Raw genomic sequence first — 13,522 nt, 5'->3', positions numbered from 1 at the left:
TTTCTTTTTTATTTTCTTTTGTCATGTGAACGAATATTTGTTTATATTTTGGGGATGATGGAGAATATCTCATAGAGTTCAATTTTCGTTCTCGATCCATGACATATGAGCTCGAAGTTTTATTTGTAACTCCAGATCTTCTTCGGTGCACTCCATATTCGGTTTAGGTTTAAGTTTAATATTGTTTTAAGGCTCATTTGACAAGTACTTTTAAACAACTAGAAGAGTTTTTACGCAAAATATTTTTAAAATCAATTCTTAGTAAAAATGCAAGTTGATTATGAAAAAACACTTGAAGTATTTCCTACAAAAAGCACATAACTAATGCTACTTGCATGAAGCACTTTAAGTGCTTTTTTAATCTAAAATTGTTTTATTTAAAATTACTTTCAGTCGTTTAAAAACACCTATCAAATTAGCCATTAAGTTGTTGCAGTTAGTCAAATATTGAAAAAGAGTAGATACAAGTTAAGATTAAAATAAATAAGCATTAAGTTCTTTCATTATCAATTGTGGTAGCCGGTGGCCAACCAGTCTACGATACAACCAATTTTAAATTAAAATCCTTGTACTTGATTTCGATGTTCAGTTGAGGGTCTGCGTCGTCGCGGGGGTGGATTGCCTGCCTTTCATTTTCATACTCTTTCTATACCTTTTTGTGATGTGTGATCACGGTTAAGTCATGTCAACATTTTATATTAATTTTTTATAAAAATAATAAAATAAAAAGTAATAGGAATATAGAATATTAACATGATTTAACCGTAACCACACAAATAAAAAAAGATCAGAAAAGTATAAAAATGAAAAGACAGACAATCCATCTCCCTGTGTCGGTTGCTATTTTCATCCCAATGTCAGAAGACGATTGATTTGTGGTCGTGCATGGATGCGCTCTTTTTACGTTAAAAAACTTAAAACCCAAAATCTAGATTTCCCTTCTTTTTTTTTTTTTTTTTGGTCCAACAATATATTTTATATTTTGCACTAAATAGAAAGGGAAGTTCAATTAAACTATACAATATACAATTTAATTTAGTATGAAATTTACTATTTACGAGTTTCGAACCTAAAACATCTCACAACTGAAAAGGAATATCGGTTGACAATCTAGATTTAACTATCGCAAAGCAAAATGAAGTGCGGCCGAGAATTTCGCCTCCCCACAATTGGCAGTGCCGGGGATGTGCTTTGATATTGTAGATTAGGGTTGTTCTTGTAATTGGGTTTCTTGTTGTTTGTTGGGGTTTGGTTATTGGGCTTTGAGATTCTGTTTGAGCCTTTTGCTGGCTATCTGTTTCCCTATATTTTGGGTTGGTATATGTGGATCCTTAATAATTTGAGCATCTGTATTATTAACTCAATAATTCCTCAATCGATCCTTATCCTTCGATAATTTGTATGCGTGTGCTATAAAGTTAACCCCAAATGATGATCGTAAGACTATTAATTTCATTTGTTATGTAATTGTATGGATGTGGTTCATTGCTCTTGTTCTAAAGACACCGTGTATGCTGGGCTTCACAGTACTCATTATCGTGAATATTAATGACTTGCTAATTAAATCACTCGATTCTTGAATAACTTATTATTTAAGTTACTTGATATTTGAGTGGTATTGATGTCACATCCCAAAGTAACCAAACCCTTCTGAACACACATATGCATTTAACTTGTGATGTGATATTCTTACAAACCCACTTGAATAGAAGCTTCCGCTGTAATACTACACCGTAAAAGTTTTCCTTTCTGTTTATTAACAAGGGATAAACTGAAACTTCTGAAATCCATGCACAACAACCATTAAGGCATGAAAGTTTACAACTCAAAAGAAATAAACTTAAAAGTGCAGTTAGACAAAGGTTTACTGATTATATATTGTGTCATCATTTTGGTGGGCCCTATCTCTATTAGAAATGTGATACAAATGTGATAATAACAGAGGACAATTTGGTTGAAATGCACTACTTGAAGGCAGTGATCAAGGAGGCACTTCGTTTATATCCTTCCGTTCCATCACTTATCCCCAGAATATCATCCCAAGATGTGAAAACAAATGGCTACCACATTAAAGCCAACACGCAAGGCATAGTCAATGTGTGGAACATTGGAAGAGAACCGAAATCAATCGTATAAGAAGCCGGAGGAATTGGAGCCGGAGAGGTTCATGAATAGTGGCGTACAGATTATAAAGTGAATGGCTTCCAGTTCATTCCATATGGAGTGGCAAGAGGAGCCATCCAGCAATTCAGCTTACCTTGGCTATTATTGAGCTTGCTTTGGCAAATGTAGTGCAGAAGTCCGATTGGAATTGGCAACATCAGATGAAGATTTGGACATGGCTGATTCCAACAGTTTGACCTTGCGTAAAAAATCCCCCTCTTATAGCCGTTGCAGTTCCATATTGATCATCAGCGTGCTAGGGCTTGCACATATTGGTGCACCCTCCATTGATGATGTGACTTGCACTGTAACCACGTGGTTGTACTTATCTTTCTAATGTTGAAAAAACTCGTAAGTTTGAATCCTTCCGTTGATGTGATTTGGCATTACACAAAAAATGAATTATGTGACTGTAAATTTTTGCACCACACAAGTGAAAAATATAAAACATGCAACAAACAAACAACTACAAATTCTTTTTTGGCTAAGTGAATCGGTTGTATAAATCTTAAAATGTGCGTTGAGTTTTGGATCAGGTCTTCTGTTAGTTTCAAGTAGTACTCTGTGTATTTTCTTAAAGTCTCTTTTCAAGCCTTTCTACGTCTTCTTCTACCCTTTTATTCCTGAACTTTTGTCTCATAATTGTATTTTCTAACCAGAACATCTGTAGATCTTCAGTTTACATATTTAAAGTACTTTAACCGATTTTCTTTCATCCTATCTTCAATTACAGTCATTTCTACCTAACAAAACATGCCATCTTATCTTCACATGTCCAAAATATGCAACAAACAAACAAAAAAAAGTCAAAACACGGCCACTCTTCACATGTCGAGAACATGCAACAAACAAACAATAAAAATGGAAAATTTTTTATCTTCCGAGACAAAACAGGCAAATAGTACAACTTCTTCATTTTAAATCGGGCTCAGTGGGTTGGCTGCCAAAACCAATCAATAAACTAAACTAAAATACAATGTCAGTGCACGTGCATGCATCGTTGTTTAAAAAGATGCATGACGTGTTATTATATAAATTTTCTACAATTTTTATAAAAATACGTAATGTACTATCCGTGTTTGTCATAATGACAATTTCTCCACCGTATTATGTTGATGAAGAAATATGCTAACCGTCTACTGATTGGTTCAATGTTATCTTCACCATGCCAAAGCAATCTTATAAATAGACCCAACTCGTGTCACAAATAACATGTCCTCAATTTCTTTTCCAAACCCACACATATTTAGGGTTTGTAGTTCCGTCTATTCAAAGCATTCATCTCTGAGGTTCCAAGTTTGATTCCTACTGTCTTTAGTACCTAGAAAATGTGCGTTGAGTTTTGGATCAGGTCTTCTGCTAGTTTCAAGTAGTACTCTATGTATTTTCTTAAAGTCTCTTTTCAAGCCTTTCTACGTCTTCTTCTACCCTTTTATTCCTGAACTTTTGTCTCATAATTGTATTTTCTAACCAGAACATCTGTAGATCTTCAGTTTACATATTTAAAGTACTTTAACCGATTTTCTTTCATCCTATCTTCAATTACAATCATTTCTACCTAACAAAACATGCCATCTTATCTTCACATGTCCAAAATATGCAACAAACAAACAAAAAAAAGTGAAAACACGACCACTCTTCACATGTCGAGAACATGCAACAAACAAACAATAAAAACGGAAAAAATTTCATCTTCCGAGACAAAACAGGCAAATAGTACAACTTCTTCGTTTTAAATCGGGCTCAGTGGGTTGGCTGCCAAAACCAATCAATAAACTAAACTAAAATACAATGTCAGTGCATGTGCATGCATCGCTGTTTAAAAAGATGTATGACGTGTTATTATATAAATTTTCTACAATTTTTATAAAAATACGTAATGTACTATCCGTTTTTGTCATAATGATAATTTCTCCACCGTATTATGTTGATGAAGAAATATGCTAACCGTCTACTGATTGGTTCAATGTTATCTTCACCATGCCAAAGCAATCTTATAAATAGACCCAACTCGTGTCACAAATAGCATGTCCTCAATTTCTTTTCCAAACCCACACATATTTAGGGTTTGTAGTTCCGTCTATTCAAAGCATTCATCTCTGAGGTTCCGAGTTTGATTCCTACCGTCTTCAGTACCTTGCTTTGTATAAAAAAAAAATACAAACGCATACACGTATAAATGTTGAATGAGATCTTCACTTTGTTGCAATCTTCTTTATTCGCAATAGTATTTGTGTTCATTTTCCTGATCTTCTTATTGAAATGTCTCTCAACTCCAATAGCCACAAACCCACCACCATCTCCACCTAAGCTTCCAATAATTGGAAACCTTCACCAACTAGGATTGTACCCTCATCGCTCGCTTCAAGCCTTATCTCAACTCCATGGCCCTCTCATGCTTCTCCATTTTGGAAGTGTTCCAGTCCTTGTTGTTTCTTCAGCTGAGGCAGCCAAGGAGATCTTGAAAACTCATGACCTCACATTTTCTGACCGACCCAAGTCCACCATCTTTCAGAAGCTCCTCTACAACTACAAAGACGTCTCAACAGCGCCATATGGTGAGTACTGGAGGCAGGTGAAGAGCATATGTGTTTCTCATCTCTTGACCAACAAAAGGGTACAATCCTTTCGCTGTGTGAGAGAAGAGGAAACCAAGTTGATGATTAAGAAAATAAATCAGTCTTGCAGTACTAACGAATCTTCAGTTGTGAATTTGACTGAAATGGTTGTGACTCTTACTAATGATGTTATATGTAGAATTGCGTTGGGGAGAAAGTATTGTGGTGGAGAAGGAGGGAAAATGTTTAAGGAGATTCTGGGGGAGTTTATGGAGTTGTTGGGACGTCTTGTGATTGGGGACTATATCCCGTGGCTTTCTTGGTTGAGCTGTGTCAACGGTTTGGGCACTAAACTGGACAAGGTGGCTAAAAGGTTTGATGACTTTTTAGATGGAATTGTTCAAGAGCATATAGATGGTGCAAAGAGTGGGGTTGAGCATGAGGAAAAGGACTTTGTGGACGTTTTGCTTTGGATTCAGAAAGAAAACCTAGCTGGTTTTCCTCTTGCTAGAGTTAGCATAAAGGCCCTCATCTTGGTAACTCAACTCACTTTAGTTCAGTAAAACAACTATTTCTGTCCGATTGTGCTGCATAAACTTCTTTTGTATACAGTGCATATATATATATATATATATATGTATATCTCTCTCTCTCTCTTTCATCACATAGCATTTTATAGGCATATGAATTATTAATATAGGTGACTCAGTAGTTTAAGTATTTTGTACTAGTAATACGTAATGATATGAATAATATGGTCTATCTAGCGTTACTAGTCTTATAATAATTCGGTTATTCATTAACGTCGGTGGATCATTCTCCTTGAAGGATATGTTTGCTGCTGGCACTGATACATATACAATCATAGACTGAGCAATGTCTGAGCTTTTGAGGCATCCAAGGGTGATGAAAAAACTGCAAAAGGAAGTAAGGGGAATAGCAAGAAGTAAAACCGAGATAATAACCGAGGATGATTTGGTTGGAATGCACTACTTGAAGGCAGTGTTCAAGGAGACTCTTCGTTTACATCCTCCAGTTCCATTACTAATGCCAAGAAAGTCAACCCAAGATGTGAAAATCCATGGCTACGACATTAAAGTCAACACACAAGTCATAGTGAATGCATGGGAAATCGGAAGAGATCCCAAATCCTACGAAAAACCGGAGGAGTTTGAGCCAGAAAGGTTCTTGAATAGCGGTATAGATTATAAGGGGAATGACTTTGAATTGATTCCATTTGGAGCTGGCAGGAGGGGCTGCCCAGGAATTCAGTTTGCCATGGCGGTTAATGAAATTGGTTTGGCAAATTTGGTGCATAAATTCGATTGGGAGTTGCATGGTGCTGCAAGAGCGGAGGATTTAGACATGACCGAGTCTACTGGTTTAACCAAACGTAGAAAATACCCTCTTAAAGCGGTTGCTATTCCATATTTATAATGAGCTTGCCATATTCCATATGGAGGATTTAGACATGACCGAGTCTACTGGTTTAACTTGCATATGCCATATGGAGGGCAATAATAAAGTTTAAGTTAATAATCAATTGAGAGTATATCGCATCTTATTCAAAAATAAAGTTTAAGTTAATAATCAATTGAGAGTATATCGCATCTTCGTTTTTGAATAAAGTGTAGTATGGTGTGCTAAGAAAGTAAAAATAAATAAATAAGTGCTTCTCTTATATTTTGTTTATAGTATTCTAAACCCGATTTCTTTTGTTCATATATATGAAAGTGCTGAAGCACTGATTAGTAACGTAATATAATGGTGACCACACGGTGGGCTCACTCCACAATATTTTTCCAAGATTCTTCAAGTCCAATTCTTAACTCAACGACGCCTGAACAAAGGATTCCAAGGTATTTCTGGTCAAAAATAACACATATAATACAAGTATGATAATGGTAGAACCGGATTGTTAAACAAAGAGAGATGATTATGAGATGGATTGCTTGAAACCAAAGCTAGGGAAATGAGTTGTAAACAGCTCTTTCCAAGCTCGTGGAGCCTGTTTCAAACCAACCAAATTCGTGCAGCCGAAAAACTAAGGACTTGTTTGGTATCATATTTGAACTTTTTTATCATTTCTCAAAACATTTCTTGAAAACAATTTTTTTTTTAGACTAAAAAATTGGATTGGTTTGCGATTTAAATTTTTAAATCGTACGACTTAAACTAGACAAAGAGGTCTAAAAAGAGGGAGTCGCAGGAGAGGGAGAAAGAGGAGAGAGGAGGAAAGAAAGTAAGAGATAATTGAAGGAAAGAGAAAGAAGAGAGAGGATTGGACGAGATAGAGATGAAGAGGAGTGAGAGAAAGAACCGAGAGAATGAAGAGAGCAGATTGGAGGAGAGACGAAAAAGGTAGGAAAAAAAAAAAAAAAAAAAAAGTGAAGAAGAAAAGAGAGAGATAGATTTGGAATGAGAGGGGAGAAGGGAAAGAAAAGAAAGAAGTGAGTTTAAGTTTAAAAACTCTAAAAACTCACTTTTTATGTTTTTAGAGAATAGACTATATTTTTGAGTTAGTCTTGAGTCCAATTTTTGAAAATAGTCCTACCTAACATGCCCTAAATTAGTTGTAGTAAATATCCGCCATGTGGTTGTGCCATATATACTTCCTCGGCAAGAAATCCATGAACAATATCTGATTGCTTGATCTTCCAATTGAAATTTGCAGCAAGAGACACAACAAGTCTGACAGTTGTGTGTTTAACTACAACTCTAATTTATACTTGCAATCTATTACACCTGTCAAACGGTAAGAGCACTCATGTTTGCTACACTCAACAGAAGCCTCTATGATGCTGCCTCTCCTCGTCATCCCTTGCTCACAACTGGTGGAGTTGGATAATTACATGCTTGGAAACCATGATCACAGCCGTCCCATAACCTCACTTGATCGATATCACGACGACCAATATCAACGATTTACATGAAATAAGTACGTTATTACAATAGCATCTTGATGAGTCGGTATTATACTGTATATTTTGTCCTATTCTTAGTTATAATTTATTGGTTATTTTGTGAGAATTTTAATATTTTAAATTATATTTCCAATGTAGGACATTCGAATTCCTCTTGAGCAAAAAGTGATCAAACAAATAAATTATGAAGTGATTCCAATTGAAGGATGTTCGTTAGTCTTTCTACTTGATTGTATCAAAGTTTTAGATTTTTCTACCAAACGATTAATTTATGGCGATGAAATAAAGGAGCAACGCGCAGTGCTGTCAAAATGACGTTTTGGGCTTATTTGGCGTCCAAGATGATATCTTTTGGGTTCGAGGCCTTCTACAATTATTTTCGGGAGATCTCAAGCTTTCTTTCGAGTCATTTTGGGTCTGTTTTAGAGCCATGAATATCCATAAACGTGGGATTCTTTGTGGCTGGGCAGATTTCTCAAACTTAGAATATGATGTATTTTCTACTTATCTTATTCTATTATGTTTTCTTGTTTTATTCTAAGATCTTTTCTAGGAAGGATTTTATTTTCTAGTAGTATAAATTAGGCTATTTAGCCATTAGGGTGGGGGAACGCATCAATTTGGAGAACTTAGCTACGCTTTGACGATTGCTATTTTTCCTTCAATGTGCTTTTTATCCTTTTTCAATTTCAATAAAAATTCCTTTTGTTTCATGGTTGTTCGTAACTAATTTCCAATTGCTAGATGAGGCCACGAGCCTTACCATGAATATGTAGTTTTTATTTAATTGCTTATGGTATTATGCATGTGTACTTTGAATTATTAATTGCTGTGTTTAAACTGTCTCTATATCTGAATGCTTAGCCACCAATTGGATGTTTAGATAAGTAATTGGATGCAATTTGGTCGGAATATCATTGGAGGATTGAGTATTGCTTCTTGTGATTGGTAATTGTAATTTCACCAAAGACGAATATCATGTTCTTAGGGTTGCATGATTTTTCACAAAACTTAATGAGTCTTACACGTTCATATTTGATCTGAATATCATAGAAATATCAAAGTAGTATGATTTTGTAGATAGTAGGGTTTAAAGTGTTAGAAATCGTAAATGTACTTTAATTTCTTACCTATTAAGCACTAGCTTGCCTCACCGTACGCACTTACGCTACAATATTATAACCAATTGAACTAATTAAAAAGAGAAGTGCAAACATTATTGCTAGCCTATTGTGAGGTTTAATCCACTTCTCCACCTCCTTAGTGCAAAAAATATCGTTTGTTCAATGGAAAAAAAAAAAAAAAAAGTGCAAGCATTACTCGCCAAAACCTACAAAAGTTCTGTGGCTGCTACTACATCCCCAGCCAGCCGGCAGATACGAAGCATGTAACTCAATGTTTTGATTCTTCTGCTTCTGCAACGACGGTCCCGGTTAGAAACTTGGGATAATCTTGTATCTCCTCATCTTCTCGCAGTTTCTCCGGTCTCTTGGATGCATTTTGAGCTCGCCGGTACACCCCAACTCGAATCATCTACCTTCCCCCAACGTACGCTTCAATTATGTGTATCTTGAAGCTCGAATACTGCAATGAGTGCTTACCATGTATGGGTTTGTAACTAATTATATGGCATCAGATATTGTGATACAATTAACATCAGGGTTCCGAAACATAACATACGATTTTCACAAGCAATGTAGCATACAGTGCGAATAAAAAGAAATCTACTTGTAGAAAGGAAGGTTTAAAAATATGTCCTAGCTTAATTTTCTATTGGGGACCGCCCGATTAGCGTTTTGCAAATTATAATATCAAGTCGACCTCACAGTTGGTTGATTGCTGCTGTAGACGAACGGTTCTTTTGACAGATCTACATTATGCGTCGTGAATAGCTCTGTGGCGATGGCATTGAGCTTTACATGTGCTTCTTTGGCTGCATCAGCATCTCCTGCCTCCTTACTAGCCTCTGCAGATGCCATTGAACTTGCACTTGGAAGATTATATTCAGCTGGTTTATCGCTATTTGCAACAATAATTTCTGCAGTGTTCTCTGTTTCTTTTGCCAGAACAGCATTATGCGCTCTCATTAGCTCTGTGACGATGGCATTGAACTTTTCATGTGCTTCTTTGGTTGCATCAGCATCTTCTGGCTCCTTACTAGCCTCTGCTGATACCATGGAACTTGCACTTGAAACATTCTTTGGTGTAACCTTCTGACTCCTAGCATTGTGCTTCTTGCCGCTCATATGTTGTGACATCACCTTTGCATTGTTGGCACCCTTTTGGCACATTTCACACCAAAACTTAAAGCTACTTTGTTTTGCTACATCTTCATTTCTCTCCAGTCCATCAGCCGTTTCAACCTTGTCTTTATTCTTCAAGCCCCCTCCATACTGGTCTTCTGGCATTGACGGTTCCTCTTTGTCCTCTTTTGAAGTGCCTTGATCCTGCAATTTCTGGCCTGAACCATCACTGGTTTCAGTATGGTCAAGCAGTGATTTCCTTACTTGTTTGGCCTCCAATTTGGAGCTTGTGATACCATTGGTCTCTTTAGGCTTAGAAAACTGTGTAGATGGTGCATTCCTGGAGCTCTTGTCCAGTTGCTGAGCTCTCAATTCCGCTTCCTTGGCCTTGTGCTTCTTACCGTTTATGTGTTGAATTAAGCCTTTCTCAGTTGTTTCACTAACCTGGCACAGGGTGCAACTCCATTCCTCCCTGGGTTTCTTTTTCAACCCAAATGGAGGCAGCTCACTAGAACCCACTATCGGTGGCCTTTTCCGCTTGCCTCCAGAAAGATTTGGGTTAGGTTTTTCCTGCAACAAGGATATTTATACACAGTACATACCAAGGCAGTCTTTTAAAGTTTAATGCCAAACATCTGACTGATGGTAAAAACCAAAACAGCATTTCCAAATATGAAGTGCACTAACCTCTGCTGCAAATATAGAATGAATAACAGAAAAACAACTTGCAGTATTCGTAAGTTGAAAAGGCTTGACAGTGACTAGAAATGTGCTGTCTAGCAAATCTGCAAGATGTGTTTCAATTTTGGATACTACATTGCTGTTGCATAACTCAGCCAACAAATGAATCTAATATCAATAGTATCTGTGCAGGCAGACTCACTCGCTTGACCCTAATAGCATTGAGTAAAAAAAAAATCAAGATTTCGAAATAATTAAGAAGGAATCTGTGTTTCCAAAGTAGTTATGTATAAGAGACGGCATTTCTCACACAAGGCCACTATAAAGGACTGCTGCAAATGCATAGGGTAGCCTCCTCCAAGAGAACCCACAAATGAAAATTCAATTTCCAACGATCCACCAGAGCCATTAATCCATATTATTCTGTACCTTGATCAAACTGATGTCACTATAACAAATTGTCATAGTAAACCATCCTAGTATAATGATCCGGGACAAATACTCTATGTGATGAATGACTACAATGCCCCATTGAAACTGACTTTTAAAGTGCTGATCCACAAGCAAAAGGACTACCATATGCATACATAGCAAACCAATATAAAACTTGTTTGTCAATATTAGCATCGGTTTTGGGCACAGCCACCTTAGGCGATGCAGACGCTACTAAGAACACATGGTCCTCTTCCTCTATGTGTTGTATTTGCAAAACAAAGACCTGGAAAGGTCATCCTGCAAACTTGAAATGTTTATTTTTCACTTTCGTACATCGTAATTCATGATTCAAGAGACATTATACAATCCAAAACAAATTGCGGATCTTGGGATGCAAATGATCATTCATTTTATCATTTACTTTGTCGCGTATAAACAGTAAAGCATAAACAGAACACTGTCAAATCAAAAATAAAAAGTTTTAATGCGACTGACCAGTAAGATCAACTTGTTCTTGTTGCTGAGGTCTGAAGGAGGAGGAAGTAGCGGCGGCGATGACATGAAGCCGTTGATCATAGGTTCCGAAATCAGCAGTGGCAACGAGAACGAATCAAATGCGGTAGACGGCGACTTGAAGTCGTTGGTCACAGGCTCCGATATCGGCATTGTGCCGAACGAGAATGGTTCGAATACGGAGTTCTTATGAGCAGCGAACCGCATTGTGCCGAGTCCTTCAGCAGGGGCTGTTTTCATAGCCAACTCTCTCTCCAACTTGAGCTCTCTCCTGACCTCCGCTTCAAGCTCTCGCCGTCGCAAAGTCTCAGCAGCGATAATGTCCTCCCTTATCCTCTCCTTCTCCAGCCGGAGCTCCATCATCCGTATCGGGTCCGGATTCCGGAAAACCGATTGTGGTAGCGTAAAAGTCGGTTGGGTTGAGATCCCCGGTACGGTGGAAGTAATAGGAGCAGAAGTTTGGCCTGTTCGGATAGATTAGGTCAGAGAGACATTTTACCGAGCATGTGGTGGGCAAAATTTGAAGCGGAACTCAGAGTGTAAAGGTTAAATTTACCTTGCGGAGATGGACGCTTGGTGATTGCAGCCATGATCAGGTGCTTTGCTTCGTACTGGAGTCGAGTTGCATGATCTAACAACTCCCGCGCGCGTTCAAGGTCTGCAAATTCATCAGTTGCCGCCATGGTTTCACGTCCGGCGACGCCGCTAGAAGGTTGTTGTCCCGGATTGTGAAAGTAACGCGCTGTTTGTCTCTACTTGGGGGGACGGATTTTCGAGGGTTTTGATTTTTGTGTGATGAGGCATTTTCTTTTAATATTTTTATATAGGGATGCTATCCTCCCACTCATAGTTAATTTATATCATTTGATCTTTTTTTATTTATCCGATCTGATTGTTGAACATAAAAGGTGTGTGAGAATAAAAAAGAATGTGTAGTGTGTAGATATCACATCCCTTTATTTTTAATTTTTTAAGAAACAATATTATTTACATTTAAGATATAGAGGGTGAGCTGAGCTGTACAATGAGCTATATTCTTTAGGTGTCTTAAGACAGAATTTAGGTTTTGAACAGTGAATATCATCTAATCCTTCAAACTTAAATGTTTTAGAATTTAGGTCTAAAACATATTAATTGTTGTGAAATGGTTTTAACGGAATTTTATTTACTTTTGAGTTATGATATCTTAATTCAATTGTACAGAATGTTTCAATTTAAAAAAAAAATTGACAAAATGTAAAAAACAATCAAAATGTAAAAAAATTAAATGGTTTTAACGGAATTTTATTTACTTTTACGAATGTTTCAATTTAAAAAATAAAAAATAAATTTTGACAAAATGTTAAAAACAATCAAACTTTAATACGCAAACCAACAAACCAAACTTTAATACGCACACCAACTAAACTTCAATATACAAACCAACCAACCTAAATTCAATACACACACCAACCAAACTTCAATATACAAACATCAGTCAAACTTCAATATACAAACCAACCAACCAAACTTCATTACACACACCAACCAAAATAATTATAAAAGTTGATTGTTGCTCGTAACACCATGCTTAGAAATCGCAACCAAGGCCTCACACAAAGTTTCATCTTCTTTTTTCTTCCAATTTGGACCTCTTGCGTTTTGTCCTAAAGGCATCTTCAAAAAAATTAAGGGAGAGATAAGGATATGAAAATTATATGAGTAAGAAATTGATTTTGTGTTTTACTTTTTTTTTTTTTTTTTTAAATGAGTATTGAACATACACAAGAGTTTTACATTTTTGTGGAAAAAAAAATGTCGTACAAATGACATGGTTAGAAAGTAGAAACCCTCTCCACAACAGAGAAACTGGACTTCGCATGGTGGAGAAGCTAGTTTTGCATAGCATTGAAGCATTCCACCAAATCAGCATTTTTAAGTATTTGCATGGTTTAGACCTTAGGGCGGTAGAGAGAATGAGAAGAGACTACTGTTGTTTTGCAAAACGTTAACCAACAGACCTTAA

At 36.7% G+C, this 13,522-nt stretch overlaps 1 protein-coding gene and 1 pseudogene across 1 annotated transcript; one reads left to right on the top strand and one right to left on the bottom strand.

The window, feature by feature from the left end:
* Positions 1-4,185: 4,185 nt before the first annotated feature.
* On the top strand, positions 4,186-6,404 carry LOC103927261 (annotated as a pseudogene).
* A 2,903-nt stretch (positions 6,405-9,307) lies between these two features.
* On the bottom strand, positions 9,308-12,329 carry LOC103927262. The gene is made up of 3 exons (XM_009336159.3): positions 12,074-12,329; positions 11,500-11,981; positions 9,308-10,458 (listed from the first exon to the last, which is right to left on the bottom strand). Exons 1-3 carry the CDS (start codon positions 12,198-12,200, stop codon positions 9,457-9,459), a joined length of 1,611 nt encoding a protein of 536 aa, XP_009334434.2. The 5' UTR covers positions 12,201-12,329; the 3' UTR covers positions 9,308-9,456.
* Positions 12,330-13,522: the final 1,193 nt, after the last annotated feature.

Source organism: the organism of the source record quoted next, unplaced genomic scaffold (assembly GCF_019419815.1).
Source record: "Pyrus x bretschneideri cultivar Hongxiangsu unplaced genomic scaffold, Pyrus_bretschneideri_v1 Contig71, whole genome shotgun sequence".
Taxonomy (NCBI): domain Eukaryota; kingdom Viridiplantae; phylum Streptophyta; class Magnoliopsida; order Rosales; family Rosaceae; genus Pyrus; species Pyrus x bretschneideri.
Note: the sequence above shows the minus strand (reverse complement) of the source record. Positions and strands in the feature narration are given on the sequence as shown.

Coding starts and splice junctions, on each gene's coding strand:
- LOC103927262 (XM_009336159.3), bottom strand. CDS start 12,200: ATGGCGGCAACTGATGAATTTGCAGACCTTGAACGCGCGCGGGAGTTG. Junction 11,982..12,073: donor CAAGCGTCCATCTCCGCAAG/GTAAATTTAACC, acceptor CTATCCGAACAG/GCCAAACTTCTGCTCCTATT. Junction 10,459..11,499: donor AGAACAAGTTGATCTTACTG/GTCAGTCGCATT, acceptor TCCTTGTTGCAG/GAAAAACCTAACCCAAATCT.